Genomic DNA, 21,796 nt, shown 5'->3' on the forward strand with positions numbered 1-21,796 from the left:
GACCTGCGGTTTGGCTTGCCAAACTCCAATTTGAACCTTTTGTTTGTAGTAGGTTTCACTGAGGTTTGGTGGCGGCAGCATTATGTCTGAACACAGACCGCCATTTCTTGCTGCTTTCAGAACCATAATAATAGAGAGGGTGGCTCAGACTCACCCAGGAACATGGTAGCTCTATGCACACCACGGCTCTTGCTGACCACCTCTTGGTGAAAGCCCTTGCCATCTTCCTTTCTCTTTCCGATTCTGCCTCACAACAATGATGTCATGGCCCCACATTCGGAGTATTTAAAGAGACACTAGCCTTTCAGGTTTTTGCAGATTTCTTGGCAGACTGGGTGTCCCACCAGAAATATAGGAGAGGAAGACAGCGACGGGGGAAAGTGGGGAGGTAGCCCCACCCACCACTGCACATGTCACACCATTAAACCCATACTGGCAGCCGCCTGTGCAGAAACACTGGTGTGCACAACACATCACTGCACATCAACACTGCACCTCAGACTACCTTCTTTGGGATTGCTGTGCAATCCCTTTCTCTCTTTGGAAATGTCTGCCTTACACAACGATGCCCCTTGTTGGACAACCTGTGGTAGATCACAGACACCCCCAACATTGGCAACCTGGCATAGGAAAGTGTTACCTGCACAAAAGGTTGCACTTACTGCAATTCCCGTTGCCAGGGTTCCAGGCAGATGGAAGTTGGCAACCATGGTGTGCATGGGGTCCCCATGGCAAGGAGACTCTTCTCCAGATGTTGCACAGAAGATTTTGTTTCTGTTAAAAGCATGGGGCACAGCTTGGCATTGCTGTGAATATTCTCTGCTGAATGTTGCAATTAGTTTTGTGCTGTCAAGTGGCCTCCTGATTCATGTGAGACAACTGAATTCCTGCAGGCTGCCACTGTGGCATTGAACGTTGTCCTCATTATGCATGTGCCTCACAATGTTTGGAAGGTTGCTTATTAACTTCAGCACCAGCAGGGATAGTGGGATGAGGGGCTTCATACACAAGAGGAACTTGTCCTACTTCAAGAATAGGGCACAGAGGCCAGGGGGCCTCCAAGGCTGCCCTTTGCTCACCCCCATCCTTGTTCCTCCCTATGAACACTTGATGAATCTGTCATCAGTGCCCACTCTAGTGGTATCCACTGCCTTGCGGCTACCCCTTCATTTGAAGTGCACCACTGCTCTATCAGGGCCTGTCTGTAGTAGATACTTTTGATAAGGCCATGAGGGCATGTCTCTTCACCTGACCTGTTCCTGCTGTGCACGGAATAATTGCCTGGCCACACCCGCATGTGTCCAGTGCTTCATGATTGTGCATGCAACAGTTGGCCCCTTTCATACACCCAGACATATTGTCAGTCACGTTACAACAGGAGTTTGGTGGCTCACAACCTCTTGGGATGTGCAGATGCCTAGGTGCTCCAGACAGCTATGCAGTCCCAGCTTCCTTCTGCTGCCACACCTGCACCACGGGGAGCAGTCAAGCTGGAGATGCCTTGAGAATGGTCCATGCCAAGCTTTCAATGGACGTGGAGACTGGGGACTTTGTGAAACTGTGGACAAGTGAGAGTGTCCAGGCACAACTCCAGAACCAGATCCTCAATGAGGTCACTACGGCTGGATCTCCCAGCAGATGTCTCTCTACAGGTACCAGTGCACTGCCAGCCAGTACAAGGAGAGACTGTATCATCTTAAGAAGAAATTTAAGAGGTGACCCCACAAAACAAACTCTCTGGCGTGGAGCCCAGGACAACAGCCCACTACAACATGTTGGCATCCATCCTGCTGGACAGGAGGGACATCACCCCATGGGCCACAGTGGGACTGCCCACCAAATGCCAGGGAGGAGGCCAAGGGCTGGCCAGAGGACCACCCATTCTACCATCTAGGGGGCAAGTAGGCCCTTTCAACCAGCAGCCATCATGACCACTGTCCCTGCAGCACTGGCTGTCACCTCAACCTTCATAGGGACTTACTTTTTAATGCATCACATTAATTTCCACATTATGGATTTGATTATTCCTCTCCTACCATACAATTGTTTCAGTCTGGTGATGTGAGCAGCATGCGGGTGCCTGGAATACAGCCTCAGCAGCCAAGAATGAGGGAGGGGGCACCCAGCCCTGAAACCAGAGGCTGCCCAACTGCGGTAGGATGCATGCCTGTGATCTGATTAACAGTTTCAAAAATTAATCGCGGGTTTGTCAACCTCTGGTTTTGCATTACATGTGAATGTGGTCATTGTGAACAGGGCTGGTCTATCCACTAGGCAGACCTAAGCAGTCGCCTAGGGTACCAATTCTAGGGCAGGGGAGGCAAAGCCAAACAAAATCTGAAATCAATATGCTTCAACTAAATTTACTTTGTGCTGGATTGTGATTGTTATGGTTTGGATGAGAGTGTAAAACAGGATGTAATTTGCTTTACACTGAGTTTCTGCAGATTTTGCTACCCAACTGTCTTCTAGTTATCACACTCCTTGAAATATAACTAGAAGAAACAGTTAGCATTGCTCTTTAACTTTGAGGTACAACGCTTTAGTGAAATCCTCTCATATTTAGCCTAGTTTTGAAGGCTTATGAGATCACCATGTCTGTCTGTGTATGTCTCCCTCTAAAAATTTTTGCATCTACAGACCAATGGAAAATATTCACAGCCCATGGGAAGGAGGGTTTGGGACCCCTTGAGGGAGATCTCCTTTCTGATCCACCAAATTATTTCAAGATAGCAACCATTCAATGTATACACAACACCCCCTTTATAACCGAAGTTCAGACACTTGGATAGAAAGCACTTTCACAGTTCATGGGAGGGAATCCTAGATAGGAATGCCATGTTAAAAGAGGTGGTAAGTGGAACTTTACACTCTCTCTCTCTCTCTCTCTCTCTCTCTCTCTCTCTCACTCACTTAATGTTCCTTGTCATAGCATTAACAATAACAATAATGTGTAAAACTGACAGCATGTTGCTGCAGAGGCTAAGAAATTGGGAGGGAGGGAAGGAGGGAGGGTGTGTGTGTGGTGTCTTCTAACATTTTTTAAAACCACACATTTTTTTCAGCTGGCTAAAAGCCACTACACAATTCAATTTTTGTTGTAAATATGGATTCAGGCATTAATATGTATGGGTCTGATACTCGCATCTTTATTTCTGTCTATTTGTATTTGTAGTCAACTGACCAGCTCTACAAGAGTACTATGTTTCTTTCAATTTGTTAGGACAATGGTGGGTGGGGTCCACCACTCTTAGAACTAATGACCAAATGCTACTAATGACCAAATTAGCATTTTCAGTTGTGTAATAAGGGTCAAAGACATAACTTAATCATGTTTCACTACATCTCATGTATGAAACATGTGCATCTTTTGCATTTAATGTATTTAATGTATTTCTTTTCCCTTCTAGGTCTAACTGCTGCAGCATCTCTTGTGTCTTTGGCATGGGCTTTGGCTTCATATCAAAAAGCTCTCCGTGACTCCCGCGATGACAAGAAGCCTATCAGCTATATGGCTGTAATAATCCAGTTTTGCTGGCATTTCTTCACAATTGCAGCCAGGGTGATTACTTTTGCTCTTTTTGCCTCTGTTTTCCAACTGTACTTTGGGATCTTCATAGTCCTCCACTGGTGTATCATGACCTTTTGGATCGTCCATTGTGAGACGGAATTCTGCATCACTAAGTGGGAAGAGATTGTTTTCGACATGGTTGTTGGGATAATTTATATCTTTAGTTGGTTCAACGTCAAGGAGGGAAGGACACGCTGTAGGCTTTTCATTTACTATTTTGTGATCCTTTTGGAAAACACTGCCTTGAGTGCTCTTTGGTACCTGTACAAGGCTCCTCTGATTTCTGATGCATTTGCCATACCGGCACTATGTGTGGTGTTTAGCAGCTTTTTAACCGGCATTGTTTTTATGCTGATGTACTATGCCTTCTTTCATCCTAATGGACCAAGATTTGGGCAGTCACCAAGCTGTGCTTGTGAGGACTCAGTAGCTGCCTTTACTCTTCCTCCAGAAGTAGCATCAAGTACTTTAAGGTCTATTTCTAATAATCGGAGTGTCACAAGTGACCGGGATCAGAAATTTGCAGAGAGGGATGGGTGTGTGCCTGTCTTTCAAGTGAGGCCTACTGCACCTTCTACCCCTTCATCCCGGCCACCAAGGATTGAAGAATCTGTAATCAAAATTGATCTGTTCAGAAACAGGTATCCAGCATGGGAGAGACATGTCTTGGACAGGAGCCTAAGGAAGGCCATTTTAGCTTTTGAATGTTCTCCTGCTCCTCCGCGGCTACAATATAAAGATGATGCCCTTATACAGGAGCGCTTGGAATATGAAACAACACTATAAATACAATTTTTAAGGAGAAAATGCAGCGGCTATGATACAGATTCAAATAAAAGGGTGACAATAGGGCCGTGGCAATAACTGCATTCTACAACAGAGTGACAAAATATAGTAGTGTCCTTAGTCTGGCTACCATCATGATTATCATTTGATCCACTGTCCTGCAGCCTGTCTGCAATACATCTATAAAACAGCAGCATCCAAAAGCCTCAAAAACAAAAACAAAAAAAACCCAAAACAAAAATCTCAACTGAGAAATAGACCTAGTCCATTCATAACTTCCTATTGCTTTCAAAGTGCACTGCACAGTACTTAAAAGTAAAAGAGGAAAGTTTGAAAGGTGGCATCAACATACCACAGTGCATTTTTTAATATTTTATTTTACAGAACTTCAGCATTGATGTTTACATAGTCATTTACAAAATGAAGAAACAGTTTGAGAAAATGTGTCAAAACCAGCTTATTTTGTAAGAGGCAATGTTACTGTTATGTGAACTCTAGTTTCTATAAAAGAAATTATAAAATTATAGTCCTCTAGTCTTTAATAGGTAAATCATAAATCCTTTGCAAAAGAATTATCATTGAAAAAGACATTAATAATTTTTATCCAAAACCTAGAACAAAATTAAATTCTAATTCAGCAAATTACAGGTGTTGTAATCATAGGGGCTGTTTGTTTATTTATTACAAACATTATTGTTATACACATAACTTCAAAGTTTGGGGTTTTGTTTACAGAAATCTTACAGATAATCCCACCAATTCCATCAAGAATCTGGAGCTCTAGTACTTAGCAAAGTACATTAAATGATAATCATGATTAAGTTTTCAAATGCAAAGAGAAAGGGAGGGAGGGAGAGAAAGCAACAAGAAGAAGGTGTAGATTCAATATTCTAAACCATTTGAGGACCATGTATAGAATGACATCAAAATATGAATAGTCTTTTGACCTAAATCTTTTTCAAGACCCCCAGGATGCATGGCTCTGTGTGTGAATGTATGTAGAAGGTGTGATAATATACCACAACATATCATGCCCTTCTAGTGCCAAACATTGTGTAACTACAAAATTGATATTGTTGTCTGAGGGACAGAAAATGGGTGAGCACAAGTCTGAAAGAAGCAAGAAGCTGGGAAGAACAATCATACTTTCCACATTTGCAGATAATGCTGTTTGCTCCTGCTGAAGGTGAAAATCAGCCATTTGTCTGTAAGTATACATATACAATAAACCAAGCTGTGTGCAAGATTTTTTTTGTGAACTGGCCAAGACCTGTTTCTATATCTATCAAATGTTATTTGTACAAGAGTGCTATTGCTTGCAAACATCATCTGGGTATGAAATACCTCCCTTTTATCTCTCTTTATGTTCAAAGTATCCCTTGATGGTGCTTTCAGTTGCATTAAAGGTGCAAGTCAAAATTTGATAGTGTTTTTTTAAAGAAAACAACCTGGTGCAATGTGGAATAACTCATGGATTATGTCAATATTTTTGTAAAGCAAAAATGCAGTACACAAAGGTGTTACTTTTTATAAACCTTGAATCTTTTCTCACAGATCTCATTCTCTTTGATAACATAGAGTTTATGAATTGGTCCGTAAATATATATGCTGATTCTTGTACATTGATATAACTACATAGTACTGATACCTTATTAATTTGTTTTGCAATGTAATCCCATATAGCTTCTATGGGTATGTTTAGAATATTCTGAAAACAGTGAACTTTCAGATGAGTGCTTCAGGTTCAGCAAAATGTGTATCCTAGATGCAATGGTAAAAACTTGCTTTGTCACAGATAAGGGGAAGAATTAGAAACAAGCCTTATGATGAATTAAAATAAACAAATGTGGTTACAAATGTGCTTTTTAAAAAACAACAACCCCTAAATACAAGATAACCTGCTCTTTGTGTGTCAGAGATACACAAAGAAATAACAATTTGCTAGCTTTTGGTTCCATACATTTTCCAGTGCTAGCAAGGCAACATGCATCTGCAAAACAGATGTAGAAATAGGTGTTTTCCATACTTGGTAAAGGGCAATGTTCAAATGGTTGGTCATGACACAGAAATGATCACCCTATGATAGATTGATCATTTTATTCACTAGCACAAGAGGCTTCAGTCTCACCCTAAATTTGCCAGTTGCAAATGTTTACAGTAGTAAGTAAATATAGTCTATATGGAGCACACTGCTGAATGGTGACTTGAATCTAATGCACTCGCTCCATGAGAAACACCCAGTATAGTTTCATATCCCCTTCAGGAAAGTGGATTCTCCAGCAAATCTAACGTTTAAGCAACATGGAGGCCAATTATGCTAAAAATCATTGTAAACCGCTTAGAGAGCTCCGGCTATAGAGCGGTATATAAATGTAAGTGCTAATTCAACCTAAAACACTTAATTTATAGGAAAGTACTTATCTGAGCACATTTCTGGCCTGAACCCAAGATCAGCTGCCGGCATAAAGAAGTACTTTTTGCTATGGTGTTGAATCCATTTCATGATACTAACAAAAGATTATGCTGGTATTTCAGCAAATACACCAACTTAAAATGTGGATAATTCAGACCGTCTGTTGATCAAAAGAGACAAGTGGCCATGATTTGTAGGTTAAACTGCACCAGCAGGCATATTAAATATAGACTTAGTTCTCACTGAAGTGGTGGGACACCTGAGTCTTCTTTGGACAATTTCAAATTACAGATGATTGAATTCCCTGTCCATACAAAACATCCCTCCAGACAGAAAACTATATGGCAAGTATGAGAGTTCTAACCAAACTGTCTCTGGTATATTATTATTAATTATTTATCATCATCATTATATTTATTAACTACTTCTTAAATGAAACTCTCCCTCTGCTAAATATAAAGAGAATCATTACTTTAGAAGGTGCCTCTTTATTAGTTCTCTATATGTTGAGAGAATTTAATCATGTGAGCCCCCACTTGCAGTAGGAAATGGTGCAGGCTGAACACAGAGTTCCCCATCTCAGTGAGAACTAGGTCTCATGTTGCTTTGATATATACAGCTGGTGGACATATTCAGTCCTTTCTGTTAGATTTGTAAGACAAAATGAAAGGTTACCTGCCATGGATTCCTATTGAAATGGAAATCATGTTTTTATTGGCTGAACGTGCAACGTATTTATTTTACTAAGTCCTAAAAATCAAATAAAGTGAAAATAAGATAAAGTGAAAATAATTAAAAGTGGAAGGCTCTGAATTATGAATGGGTAGCAAATATAAAATGTATGATTAAAGTTTGGGAGGCATTGGTGTAAATGAAACAGCCATATTTGCATGTCCAGTATTTGCATGTAAATGAAGCAGTAATTTTATATTCCTCACATGAAATGTTGGAAGATCTGGCTGCTCCCTTTCCAAATGTAGTTCAGTTAGTTAGTATTCCTTAGTTGCATAATTAATCTTGCTGCACAGTTCACAGGTTACCAAGTTCACACCCAGCTAAACTGAAGTAATCTATTATATTAATTCTCCTGGGTGTGCCTTGGAATGTCCGTCCCGGAGCCCAGCTGATTGGCTGGGTGGCGGACGTGCCTGTGGCTGAGGTGCATCCAGGAGGATTGGTTGCCGTGGCCCGGCCATGGAGGCCAGAGGTGGCGGGCCCAGCCCAGCCACGGAGACAAGGCTCAGGAGGGGGGAAAGAAAGTGGTGGGGTGGGGAGAAGTGGCAGTGGGGAGGAGAGGTGGCTGGGCCTGGAAGCAGAAACTGGGGCAGAAGTGGGGGGAGAGGTAACCGCCGGCCCCAAAGAGCGCAAAGGTGCTCTGTGTGGGGTCGGCTAGTAAGATCTAAAAGCCATTTACTTGAATTTGAGTAACAGATGGAAACTATTACATGCATCTGCAAAGCTGATCGTAAGTCTCTCCACTGACATTTGCACTAGCATGATCAAAGGGTGCCAAAAAAGATCACTTTGATAGCTGTCTCTTTCTGTCCATCCAATATGTAACCTTCCCTTGCCACTATAAAAAGAGACTCTTTGAGAATAAAGACCAATGAGGCTGAAGCTGATAAGGGAATAAATTGTTCAATGTATACAAATGTGCATTTTACCATAAATTTAAGAATTCATTATAATTTGTTCATAAGAAGTTTCTCAGCTTAGTAAACTCCCAAACCCCCTTTCTCAAGTTGGGGTTGAGAAGAGATTCAACCCCCAATCTGCTGAGGTTAAAGTAGTCTTCTTTGCAGACATTTTAGCATCTACTCATTCACAACTTGACTCCAAAGATACGCATTCAAAGTGGCTGAGGTACTGCTGTTTGCTCTATACCTCTTCACTTCTGTGATTACTTCGTTCGGGATATTGGTGATGTTCTGCTTCTTCACTTGCTCCTTGCATAATAGAAAGCAAGTAAATTGCTTCCTATCATGAAATATCATAAATTAGATTCATTCCCAAGGAAACATTTCCATTAGGATGTGTCTATTTAAGCCGAGCAATTCCAGAAAGTGCAAGATGAAAACAATTGTATCATGTTCATAAATTAAAAGGTTCCACACTCTAATCGTATGGCACAATAACAGAGAATGGGAAATAATTGTTTTTAAACACAATGAGCTACTTAACTGTGCTAATTGTGGCAATTAAACACTCTCACATTTAGCCCGTTCTTTAAGCAGAAGACTAAAGTAGCAAATCTGTCATCTGAATACCAGAATCAATATCTTATGAAAGCCCTTCTCAATTATACATAAAACCATGTGATTTACATTGTTGTCTAGAATCCTTTCTTCTTTTTCATCTTAAGCATAAAAAGTATATATTTTTAGAGAAAATAGTGATTTTAAAAAACCTGATGAAGGTTTATTTGAAAATTGAGTTTTTATGTGCACACTTTCTGAAATATATTGGTCTCTGGTGGCTATTATTTATAGATATTGCTGCAGTTCACATATCTCATTTCAAAAAGATACACTTTATCTACTGCCAAGACTATCATTCAAATTCACATGCAGAAGATTGGTTGGTTCTCACAGGTAAAGCAACACTTTTAGAAACTCTATGGGTGACCTTTGAATATCAAAATCATAATTACAATGGAATTGACTTTTTAGTGAGATCCAAACTGTCACAGTCTATAAACATTTCACAAATACTGCAATCCTTAATACGTATCCCTGGAAATATGTCCTACTTTTTTTTTTTTGCCCCCAGGGGAAGTTACATTCAATTAATTGGTTTAAAATTTGTATAAATGCTTTTAGTATGTTGAGTCACACACTTCACAGCTACTTTCACTGCCTTATATTTAATTTATTCATTTGTTTGTATGCTTGTTTTACTAAATACATTTTTATACTGCCCCATATGCAAGTCCCTGGACAGTTCACAATCTAAAAACACAACACAGCTGTAACATGTAATTAAGGGGGTTGCCATCATCCAGCAGCAGTGGATCACCCAAAGCTCTCAGACAGGCTCGCTACCAATTCCCGCAATCACCTCTGTGCCCATAGCCTTTCTGTGGTGGTGATGCAGCAACTCTTTCAGCCAAGAGAATCACTCCATAGTCTCTTCCTCTCATTCATCCCATCCTCCGAGGCAGGCCTGCAGATGTTGGACTTCAACTCCCATCATCCATATTAGCCGCTGTAGCTGGGAATGATGGGAGTTATGGTCCAACCACAGCTGGAAGGCTGAAGTTGTGCATCCCTTCTCTAAGGTAAGCTGTATCATGAATTTTAGGAGTGCCAGGTAGAGGGGATCCATGGAGGAAGCTCACTGAAACATGGAGAGGGCACGCACACAAGCAATCCTGTCAGGACTTGCACAGCCCTACCTGGGCTCGTGTGGACTGCTGGGATCAGTCCCAATCCTGGCGCTCTTCACCAGGATAGCCAGTACCCAGTCATATGATTGCTCAGCTGCCTGCAGTCCAAGCATCCATAGAGCTCCTCACATGTTGCATTGTGGGATTTCTGGAGGCCGGCTTTCTCCAGCTTCCAGATGATTGCACTGCTCTCTGCAGCATGGCTCATGTGGACACACAAGTAGTGTGGCCAAAGACAAAGCAAAGATCATCTGCAGGGGAGGTAGGTGTAATCCTGCCTTTCCCACCCAGCCCTCTCAGCCCTGGTTCCAGGGTTATATGAACAACCTTAGTGCACACTTACCTGGAAGAAAATGCCATTAAACACAGTGAGACTAGTAAACATGAATAGGTTTGTACTGCAAATAATCCACTTAGAATGATGGGACAATACACATGAACGATTACTGATTACAGAAGCAGAATATGATATTAGTCAGAGAATCTGCTTATGTGACTCAGGTCTAAAAAAGGTTCATTTGGTTTAGTTTTCATTTAACTTTGTTTCGGGTAGATGTTACCCCATTTGCTCTGAAGTATTCTTGTTATCACTATTCCTGACTATGCTTTGGCTAAAATGAGAGAAATTAATTTGAATTGGGTGTAAACAGCCATGTTCTTGATAATATAAAAAACATGGCTTATACTGTATATAGCTAGAAAGCTGGCCATAGGTAGATGGTAACATACAGCACATATGTTGAGTCATTTCTTTTTGCTGTGTGCCATCTCTGCCTATTTTGGCAAGTCCTCTTGCAAGCAGAGAGCTGCAGCTGAGGAACAACCTTAGGCCTATTACTCTTTCATGATAATTTCAAATGAGAGAGTTCTGAAAAGAGGAGAGTTGACCTAGATCTCATATATTTTTGTTTGGAGCAGAAGCTCCCAATTTTGGATGTTCAGATGTTGCACTACAACTCCCAACTTCCCAGGAACAGAAGGCAATTGTGGCTTAGGGTGATGTGAGCTGTAGTCCAACATGATCTGGGGACCCAGAGTTGGGAATGCCTAGTTTAGATATATGAAGGTTAATTAAGATGTGTTTAAGATTGAGGCCATGAGGGCCTCAAATAAGACTTGTTTGTTTGTTTGTTTGTTTGTTTAATGGATTTTTATACTGCCCCAAACCAAAGTCTCGGGGCGGTTCACAATAATAAAACAATAAAACAATACAAATTTACTTTACTGCCTCATTTACACATTTTTCTATAGTAGTGCCCTGATGAAAATTGCTGTTATTGCCTCAGAGAAAAAGTTATGATGAAAGTTTTTTTCATGATGTGACTGAAGTGATTTTCACATGAAAAAAACAAGCTTCATGAAAATAATATGGTTTACCACCATAGATTTCAATATATGAAACAGCAACAATATTTGCTGGTTTTTCTAGATATCATATAAAGGTCAAACTGTTGTCTGGTTTCTCAGCTTGTTCAAACCTGAGTTAGTTAACAGACTAAGATTCTGATCTACAAGTTAACAAACTGATCTAGAAGTCAAAGCAGCCAAATGGCCAAATTTGCAGATGACACTAAGCTATTTAGGGTAGTGAAATCTAAAACAAATTGCTAGGAACTCCAAAAGGGTCTCTCCAAACTGGGGGAATGGGGAACAAAATGACAAATGTGGTTCAGTGTTAGCAAGTGTGAAGTGATGCATATTGGGGTTAAAAAAAACCAACTTCACATATATGCTGATAGGGTCTGAGCTGTTAGTGACTGACCAGGAGATACAGTAAATCTTGGGGTCATGTGGATAGCTCATTGAAAGTGTAAACTCAGTGCATGGCAGCTGTGAAAAAGGCAAATTCCATGCTAGGGATCCTTAGGAAGGGGATTGAAAATAAAATGCTAATATTATTATGCCCCTATACAAATCTATGGTGTGGCCACATTTGGAATACTATGGGCAGTTCTGGTCACCGTATCTTAAGAAGGATATTGTAGAACTGGAAAAGGTATAGAAGAGGACAACTAAGATTATAATGGACCTGTAGCACCTTCGTCATAAGGCGAGGGTACAGCATCTTGAACTTTTAAGTTTGGAAAAGAGACAAGTATGGGGATACACGATAAAGCTGTATAAAATTATGCATGGAGTAGAGAGAGTTTTTTCTCCCACTTTCACAACACTAGAACCAGGGGTCAACCCATTAAACTGAAGGCTGGGATATTTAGGACCAACAAAAGGAAGTACTTTTTCACACAGCATGTAACTATAATCTGCCATGGGATGTGGTGATGGCCACTAACTAGTGTAGCTTGTTTGTATGCTTGTTCGCTAAACTCATTGAGGACAGTTCTATCAATGGCTACTATTCTGGTGGCTATAGGGCACCTCCAACCTCAGAGGCAAGATGCCTTTCAATACCAGTTGCAGGGGAGCAACAGCAAGAGAGAGGGCATGCCCTCACCTCTTGCCTGGGACCTTCTCAGAGGCATCTGGTGGGCCACTGTGTGAAACAGGGAACTGGACTGGATGGGCCTTGAGCCTGATCTAGCAGGGCTGTTCTTATGCTCCCTAAGCTTGCACATATCATAGAACTGTGCTTTATATTTATTTATAAAGTAATAGTGGAAACTTCCTCTAATGTGTGGAAGAGAGAGAAGGGGAAATGTATAGTACAAGCTTGTGGCTTTCTGAGGTTCACTCTTGTACTAGGAAACCACAAATTCTGTTACATCTGAGACTTTCAATAATACTTTCCCTCCTTTATTTTCTCTGCTATGCTTTAGCATTTTTTAAAAAATCTTTGGGTTTTACTTTTTAATGATTTTTCTGTTTTAATTTCAGTATACACTGCTTAGAGACTTCGGTAGTGGGCGGTATACAAATACATTAAATAAAAAAAATTAAAAAATGAGAGAGGACTGTTAAAATAAGCTTTAACCTCACTTTCCTTTTTGTTGATAGTAATTGTTCAGCAATAAATTAGAACAGTGGCATCTCAAAATATGCTTAGAGCTTGCAAAGGTATGGTGTTATAGCTTTGAACATATGAAGCTCCCTTCGAGCGAGTCAGACCTTCAGTCCATCTTGCTCAGTATTATATCTACACTGAATGGCAGCAGCTCTCCAGGGTTTCAGATTGGGGTTTTCTTCAACCCTAACTGGAGATACTGAGAGGGATCTTCTGTGTGCAAATGAAGCATATGTTCTGCCACTAAGCTGTAGCCCTGCTCTGTAGCTCAGTCACTAAAGTAAAAGTTGTGCCATCGAGTTGGTGTTGACTCCTGGCGCCCACAGAGCCCTGTGGTTGTCTTTGGTAGCATACAGGAGAGGTTTTACCATTGCCATCTCCCGCGCAGTGTGAGATGATGCCTTTCAGCACCTTCCTATATCACTGCTGCCCAATAGAGGTGTTTCCACACCAGCAGGGATTTGAACCAGCAACCTCTTGCTCCTTAGGCCATTTACTTCCCCGCTGCGCCATTAGGAGGCAAGCTCAGTCACTATACCACAGTTAAATGGTGTCAAGGATCTGGTGCAGGGAAACAGAGAGCAAGAGAAGGATTGAGCCCCCCTCCCCCGTTTCTCCCACTGCTGCTCTCCTCTCATGGACTCTTTCCCACATGACTTTTCTTTCTTTCTATTTTCTGTTATTTTCTGTCATTCTTAAGAAAAGCTCCTTTGCATGAGAACAACAGAGGTACAGTTCTGGTTTAGAGAGACGTTTGTCATAAGGTTAGTACCTGGGGTAATCCATTATTATTGTTATTTTTTTGTTTACACAGTCAGACAGGTGTTATTGACTGGATTGTTGTTATTATTATTAATTATTATTATTATTATTACTATTATTATTTTACATTTATATCCCGCTCTTCCTCCATTGAGCCCAAAGCGGTGTACTACATACTTGAGTTTCTCCTCACAACAACCCTGTGAAGTCGGTTAGGCTGAGAGAGAAGTGACTGGCCCAGAGTCACCCAGCTAGTATCATGCTGAATGGGGATTTGAACTCGGGTTTCCCCTGTCCTAGTCCAGCACTCTAACCACTGCACCACGCTTGCTCTTTCCTCCTCCTTGCACTCAGCCAGGGTACCCCTTTGTCCCCACCCACACCGATCTGGCAAGCAAAGCATTTGCCGCCTGGGAGCGCAAGGCACACCCCTCTCCTCTCCTCTCCTCTCCAGCCAGTGTTTTACGCTGGGTGGAGAGTGATGGACTCGCTTCTCCCCTCCAGCATTGCCCCTTTCCCTGAGTCTGATGTGAGACACAAGGGGGGAGGGGCCAATGCAGAGAATGGGGCTGTCACAGGGCAGGGGGAGTTCCCTTTCAGCGATTCCACCAACTGCTGACAGGAGAAATGAAACTATGCCGGAGGTGTGACAGGCCCATTCTCTGCACTGGCCCCTCCCCCCTTGTGTCTCACATCAGGTGTAGGAGGCATTACTTGGGATGTGTGCAAAAGAAGACCCAGGGGAGCTGCTGGTCAGACTTTGTCCTCTGGCCCCCACAAAGCTTCCTACGCCCCTGCCTGCCAGGACCATGTGGTAAAACAGCTTATGTAGGGCTTGAGAATTCTACTTCTTCCATACGTGATGGGATGTGTGGGGCCTGAAACTACTCTCACCCCTAATCCTGTTCAGGCTTATAATACATAAGCAATCGAATTTTTTCCCCTTCAGACAAGGCATTCATTGTTTAGGCCTGAAGTTCTGTACTCATTTATTTGGGAACTCAATAGGATTTACTTCTGTGTAGGTGTGCATATTGCATGGAAGTCACTATTGCAGCCACTTAGCTTTGTTCATCAATAGACTTGATACTAATTAGTGCTGCAATCCTAAACAAGGATTGTTTCATTCAGCTTGCTAGAATGTACAGCCAAGTGAATAATTAGTAGCGTTAGGATCCTGCCACTGGTTAGCTTCTGTCTTAGTGCATTCTGTATTGCACTGCTTGACAGACTATACCAGAGGTGTCCAGCTGCCCGCCTGCAGGCCAAATCTGCCTTAGGGAGCTCAGCAAGCCAGCCCCTGACAAGCCACTGCTTCTCTCTCTGGCACATTTTCCCCACGTCACCTCACTGCAATCCCAGTCTGCTGGCCTCTGCTTGGGTGTCTACTGCCACTTCGGAGTGTGGCATGGTGGGTGGGGGGGAAGCATTCAGAAAAGCACCAGAGGCTAGATGCAGCCAGCCATTTGGCTAGAGTGCCTCATTGACCCCTCCACTGCCTCATTGATGGAATCCTGTCCTGTTGTAGAGGTTGTGAAAGCACAGGAACTCTACCATTAAATCACTCTAGCTGACTCACTGAACCTCTCTGCCTTTCTGTTGCTGCTCCTATTTGCACCGCCTCCCATCCTCTCTTTGGGTTGCTTCTCACCAGGCAAAATTTCATTCCCAGTTCCTAAATGGACATCAGATGGAAACAAACCAGGAGGAAGAAGGGTTTCTGTAAAGGAGAGTAAACTCTGTGTGTGTGTCTGTGCCTGTGTCTGTGTGTTTCTGTTTGGATTATTGTGTGTTGAAAATAAGTTGAGAACAATAACAGTTTTGAAATTTATTTTCATTTACATTTATATTACTTTCTCTGAGTAAGAAGTGGCACATTCAGCTAATTTAAGTGGCAGGATTCCCAATGGAAAATTTGGTATCTACAGATTATTGGGAAGAATTTCTTCTAAAAATACAAACAAAAATTCAACCTTTCCCTGAGCATATTCTGGTGCAAACAGTAGTGCATTCAGCCAATTTAAATGGCAGGGCAAGGGATGGAGGAAGAGGCAAGAGGTAAGAAGAAAGGAAGAAAGTGAGAGAAGAGGGTGGAGAAGGAGGAAGATAGAAGGTGGTGCGAGGCAGTTGCAAAAACTACTACTACTACCACTACTACGGGTGTTTATACAAACACCTCTTCATACAAAGTTCTCAAAAATGGTTTATACAGAAAAAATAAATACACAAACAATATGGTCCCCTGTGCCCAAAGTGCTCACAATCTAAAAAGGAACATAAGGCAGATACCAGAAACAGCCACTGGAGAGATGCTGTGCTGGGGTTGGATAGGGCCAGTTGCTCTCCCCCTGCTAAATAAGAGAATCATCACCACTTTAAAAGATGCCTCTTTGCTCAGTTAGCAGAGAGAAGGAGCACAAGGCTGTGTGTGCCCCGCCCCCAGAGCACTGGAATCAAATCAGGCCCAACACCCTATTTAAGTTTGATACATGGTCTGATACATGATTTGATATATAGCATAATAAAATATTTGAAATGAATATAATTTGCTTATTGGTCAATTGCATATCCATGACAATTGCTACTGCATTTGGATACATCGGAAGAATAATTAGTTACATACTTGCACCTAACTGAGAAATGCTTTATGTGTAGTAATCAATATGGAAATATTATACATATCAGAGGTGCTCCTACCCCTGGACTTCCGGGCCAAAGTCGAGGGTCTCCACAGCCCCTGGGGGCCGCCAACTCCTCTTTAGTCTGTCCCAGGTGGTGCGGTTGCCTGACCAAGCATGATGATGCTTAATTTGCAGCAGGGGGTGTGGCGGCTAAAAGACCTTTAGGTCCAGGCTCCAAAATTTCGTAGGTGCACCTCTGTATCCATTCATCTACAGGCTATACAATGCAAGTCGTACATGGACAGGAGGGAAAAAGCCAAATCATGCTTTTATCACACACAACACCTAAGAGCCCAGATTGAATTCAGTTGTTTTTGCTTTTCTATGGTTGAGAATGTGGATCTGGAACTCTGCTTTTAAAATATTATTTTGCCTTGTTGAATGCTTTGTAAAGTTTGTTTTGGCTCAGCTTAAATACACCATCCATCGGATTCTTGATTTCGTTTAGTTCTGTATTATAGTTTTTATATTAAGTGGTCGCTTCATCTATGCAAACACCAAAAAAATGGTGGCCTCCCTAAGAGACTTTGTTTAGTAAACAGAGTATTCCCTTTTAACATACCAATTTACCTGGTATATTGCTGTCTTTTCTTTGTCATGAATTGGCATTTGGGCTTCTAATAAATTATTTTCCAGAGTTCTTTATCTAGTCAGACTTGATATTCATGTCAGTTTCATGCTGTATTATCATAGAAAACCTTTCTTTCAAGAAAACATTATAGCCAGATATTAAACACACTTCTGGTAGATCAATACAAGTTTGTTGTTAAAATGTGAAATATTTTACTGTATAGGATCATGATGTCTGTGCTGCTAATAGGTAAAAAGTCAGAAACAGTCATACCTCCATTCACACATACTTTTGTTAAAAGACAAGGGAATTGAATTGTTTGGAAAGGAGGCATAGATTCCATATTAACATGTGAGCATGGAAAAACTGCTGCAAGCATATCTTCATAAGTTTTTGAAGAGCTGCATTCCTCTGGAGTATCTAGACAGAAATTTTATCTGAAATGGAGATGGAGCTGTGACTTAAGAGTGCACCAGTTTATCTGAGAATAAATAGCAACTAAAGCAAAGGCTTGGCATTTAAATTCAAAGCCACAAGGTTTAAAAAAAAAAGGTTTCAGATTATGTATACTATGCTGCAAGGCTGGAAGAAAGGATAAATCATCATTATGGGTTTTGACCTTCCATCCCATTTTAATCCCTGCCTCCTGGAGTCCTGTAACCCAGCTATTTTGCAGCTTGCCAGGTTGATCCATTAGTGTTCCTCACCCTGAAAGGAAATGTCTGTGTTTGTCAATTTAACATGTTAAATGTCATGGTACAGGTTCCTGAAGATCTAGCAGCTGTTGAGCAATAGTGGTAAAACGGGAACATCTTTCTTTATAGTCCATAAACCAGCCTGCTTCTTTATCCAAAACACACCTGGAGCTGTTGTTTTTTTCCTTAAACCAACATTTAATCCAATAGGACAGACTTATGCATAGCCAGATGCCTGTTTTCCAGAATTCAGTGCTTGCTTAGGAGTATAGTCTAGCCTCCTCATGTCAGAGATTAGTTCCCGTGGCTTACCTACTATGCAGGAACTGCTGGTCCAAGTGAGAGACATGCATACTCCAAGCCACTGCAAAGCATGCCTGCTTGCACAGTTTGTGAAGGTCCTGCTGCTCTGTAGCTAGGAAGGGTTGCATCATTGTAGTTGTGATGAGTGGCAACTGCCTTCACAAACAGTGCACATACATGCTTTACAGTGGCTCACAAGCAGCATGCACACCAAGGTCCCTTCCAACTCTGATTCTGTGGTGGACATTCAAACTAAAGGACTGAAGTTTCCAGCTTAATAGCTTTAATGGACTAACACTGACTTAAATCCAAGAATTTCAACATAACTGTTCTAGATCAGGCTGCCCATCTGAACTCTAAACCAGTCTTGTAAGAGATGATCTGCAAGGGTAGAAAAAATATGTTTTGTGAAATAGATACTGTTACCAAATCTTGCTGAAGCTGTGGTAAGTGGGCACCTGATTTCAGTGTCACTGGTTCAGATGGGACTGACGTTATATCTGAGTAGATATTAGAGCGCTGTCAATTTTCTTATAGTGGAAAAATGTACTGCTGGTGCAAATATAATTTTGTTAGGTAAAAGATGTATGGAAGCATACATATATACAGAAATGTATCAATACTTGAAAATAAAATTTAAAAATGCTGTTCTCCATGTTTGTCTGTAGAAGGTGGCTACTGGGATGGTGCAGGGTTGGGGATTTTATTACTTATACTATACTACTAGAGAATCGGTCAAGTAAGTAGGACTGCACTAGCATAAGTAGTCATATCTAAGGAGCACAGGACACAATTCAGGGAAAGTTACACACATTTTTAAGGCCCACTGATTCCAACTGAAAGCAATGGGACTTGCCTGTATTTTAACCCATTCACATTTTTAGTTAGATATCCCAAATGCATATCACCAGATTTTTGAACACGTAAATTCCAAGGACTTTTGTAAAACAATAGGTTTTTATTTCCCTAGTGAGTTTGGCAAATCACTTTTGTTTTTACATTGAACTACCTCAGCTGCTTTTCGTTTACTTTCCCTCCCAAACCTACAAAACCATGCATTTTATATTTATCAGGGTTTCTTTCTTCTTTTCCCTCAGTTTGGAAAATCCTGTTTCAAAGCCATGCCAATTAATTTATCTATGTCTCAGAACAAAACATAGTTGCTAACCATTGCAGAGCACACATTCTCGCCCTGATCCAGCTAAGGTGGTGCATGCACACAAAAACTTTCAAACATGTACCCTATGTTGTACTGTGAAACAACATGCTATAATTACATCTAATTCCTGGAGCTGAAATCGGAATTGTGAATACAGCCATGCTAAGATGTCTAGCAATGATGGCACCAATCACTTGTTTAGGAGCAGGGAGGCCATACTCTGCCTCCTCCCTCCCATGAATGACAGGATCAGAGCTGACAGTCAACCACCTTGATTGGGTGCATGCATAGCTGGATCGGAGCCTTGGGTCTGTAATGTAGAGTTTAGATATCCAGGAACAAAAATTGCATAAGCTGCTTGTATATGCTTGATTTGCCTTAAAAGATTTGTGCTCTTTTGTATCCATAATACTTCCCCCCATTTTATCTATCCTGTATCAGATATAGATATAGACATATATAAAAACTTTTAAAATGAAAAGTTACTGTTAGCACCAGACTAGCAAGTGGAATTGAGTGGACCAATAATTTCTCAGATCCTGTTGTAAACTGTTTCATTAAACACTGATCGTGCTAACTAACTGTTACTGTGCTTTTACTCAATAGTTACCATTATCAGAAATGAGTTTTGACCGATCACCTTTGTGTTTTTGGAAAAATGTAGATATTTCCCTCAGTACAAGCACAGTGACTTGAGCTGAATGATATTCATGACAGTACTTGTGCTTTGACCTGTAAAAACATTGTACAAATGTATTTGGTATTTTGTTTGAAATGAAGACTCAAAATACTAGTTGGGGGGGGGGGGGACCCCTTCATGTAAATAGATATATTCAGATTCATGTATACAGACATTCCCTTAGAGTCCCGATTGTGAAGAGTGTCTTTATTGGCTAGAGACTACTGTCTTGTGTGGCAGTGGTTACATGTGCTATAGTAAAGAACACAGTGTGTGAAGTATTTGGTGTACTACAGTACCATAGTTCTTTTGGTCTGTTCAGTAAGTTGCAATTTGTGATGAAATGAAGTTGAAAGTAGTGCTTCATACTAACAAATCTCTTTCTTTGGTTACAACTTGATTTTTCTTGTAAAACTTCAAAGGAAAACTTGAAAATTTTATATATTTGGATTTTGTAGATTTTTTTTATTTTATTGCAACACAAAGTACCAAATCATTAAATAAAGTACACTGTGGTCATTTTACTGATGCGGTGGATTTTTTTAAAAACAAACAAACAAGTTAATTGCATTCTGCTTATAGATGCAGTCTGTTTCAATAGATTGTGTACGTGTGCAGAGAAATGGCTTCTCAGTCAGTCATGGAATGTACCCCTTAAGTGACTACATGTCTGAGGCCCAGTTGTGAACTGTTACCACAAACAGACTACAGAGTTCAATGGGAAGCAGCTCTCTACAGCTGTGGCATTTTCAACCCAAACAGCACATGCCCTAGTACTGCTGTGGCTGAAGTCCCTGCAACTGTAAAGAAAGCCATTTTACACAAGCAGCTCCCCATTGGAATCTGTGCTTACCCACATTTGCAGAGCCATCACTCCAGCCACTCACTGGATGGCATACTGGCAGAGTGTTCCCAGCTGCTAACAGAGGCAGAGTCGTAGTTGATTTTCATCTCAATAGGCCTTCCACTTCTGACAGCCACACTACCCTCTTCTAGTCTTACGTTGCTTTTTAAGAGAGTCCCAAAAGATTGTTATATCAGGTAATAAAAGCAAAATCAGTGTATTGGCTATTTGATGCTCTGGTTTACTTGCGTAACAACATAGTAACAACATAGTGGACAGTAAAGTCCACTAATCTCTAAGTTGGTTATAAAACACAACCAATCCAAAGTCATTGCCAATTATATATGTAATTGCTAGACATAAAAGATAATTTCAGGGCATAGTTGACAGCATGTGATGCTTCAATCTTGTTGAAGCTAAAGCAGGCTTAGACCTGGTCGGTGTCTAGTTGGAAAGAGACACTTGGGAATGCTATATACACTAAGTTGCATTAGGAAAAAAGTAGGGAATGTTTGTGCTAAAACACAGTATCATGGCTAAACTGCCACACTGATATCCTTGGAGGAAGGGTAGATTATATAAACAAACAAGTAGTTCTGCAAACAACTAATCTGCCTACTTTCTTACATTTACATACAACTGGATTAAATTTCATCCAAATTTGTTAAGCAGTTCACAAGTTAGCCCACATATGCCTCAAACATTCATGCATCTGCCATCTTGAACTGGGGTGGATGACATCATCACAAACTGTGCCTTTGAGGTGTCCCTACAACTGTACCAAATTTGGTCCAAATCGGTTTCCATTTGTACTGCAAATGTCCATGCATCTGCCATATTAAATTGCAGTGGATGATGTCATCACAAACAATGCCATTGAAGTGTCCTATGTGCCACTCACTACAATTGAACCAAATTTGGTTCAAATTGGTTAGACGGTCTACAAGTTAGCCCGCTTGCACCTCAAACGTTCATGCTTCCACCATCT

At 41.1% G+C, this 21,796-nt stretch overlaps 1 protein-coding gene across 1 annotated transcript in view; it reads left to right on the plus strand.

Annotated features, from left to right (window-relative positions):
* Positions 1–5,776, plus strand: part of XKR4 (XK related 4) — a 272,966-nt gene extending 267,190 nt beyond the window's left edge. The window contains exon 3 of the mRNA XM_053242772.1: positions 3,411–5,776. Coding sequence (XP_053098747.1) covers positions 3,411–4,357 — 947 coding nt within the window. The 3' untranslated portion in view covers positions 4,358–5,776. The remainder of the gene's footprint in view (positions 1–3,410) is intronic.
* The last annotated feature ends 16,020 nt before the right edge of the window (positions 5,777–21,796 follow it).

Source organism: Hemicordylus capensis, chromosome 4 (genome assembly GCF_027244095.1).
Source record: "Hemicordylus capensis ecotype Gifberg chromosome 4, rHemCap1.1.pri, whole genome shotgun sequence".
NCBI classification, from domain to species: Eukaryota; Metazoa; Chordata; class Lepidosauria; order Squamata; family Cordylidae; genus Hemicordylus; species Hemicordylus capensis.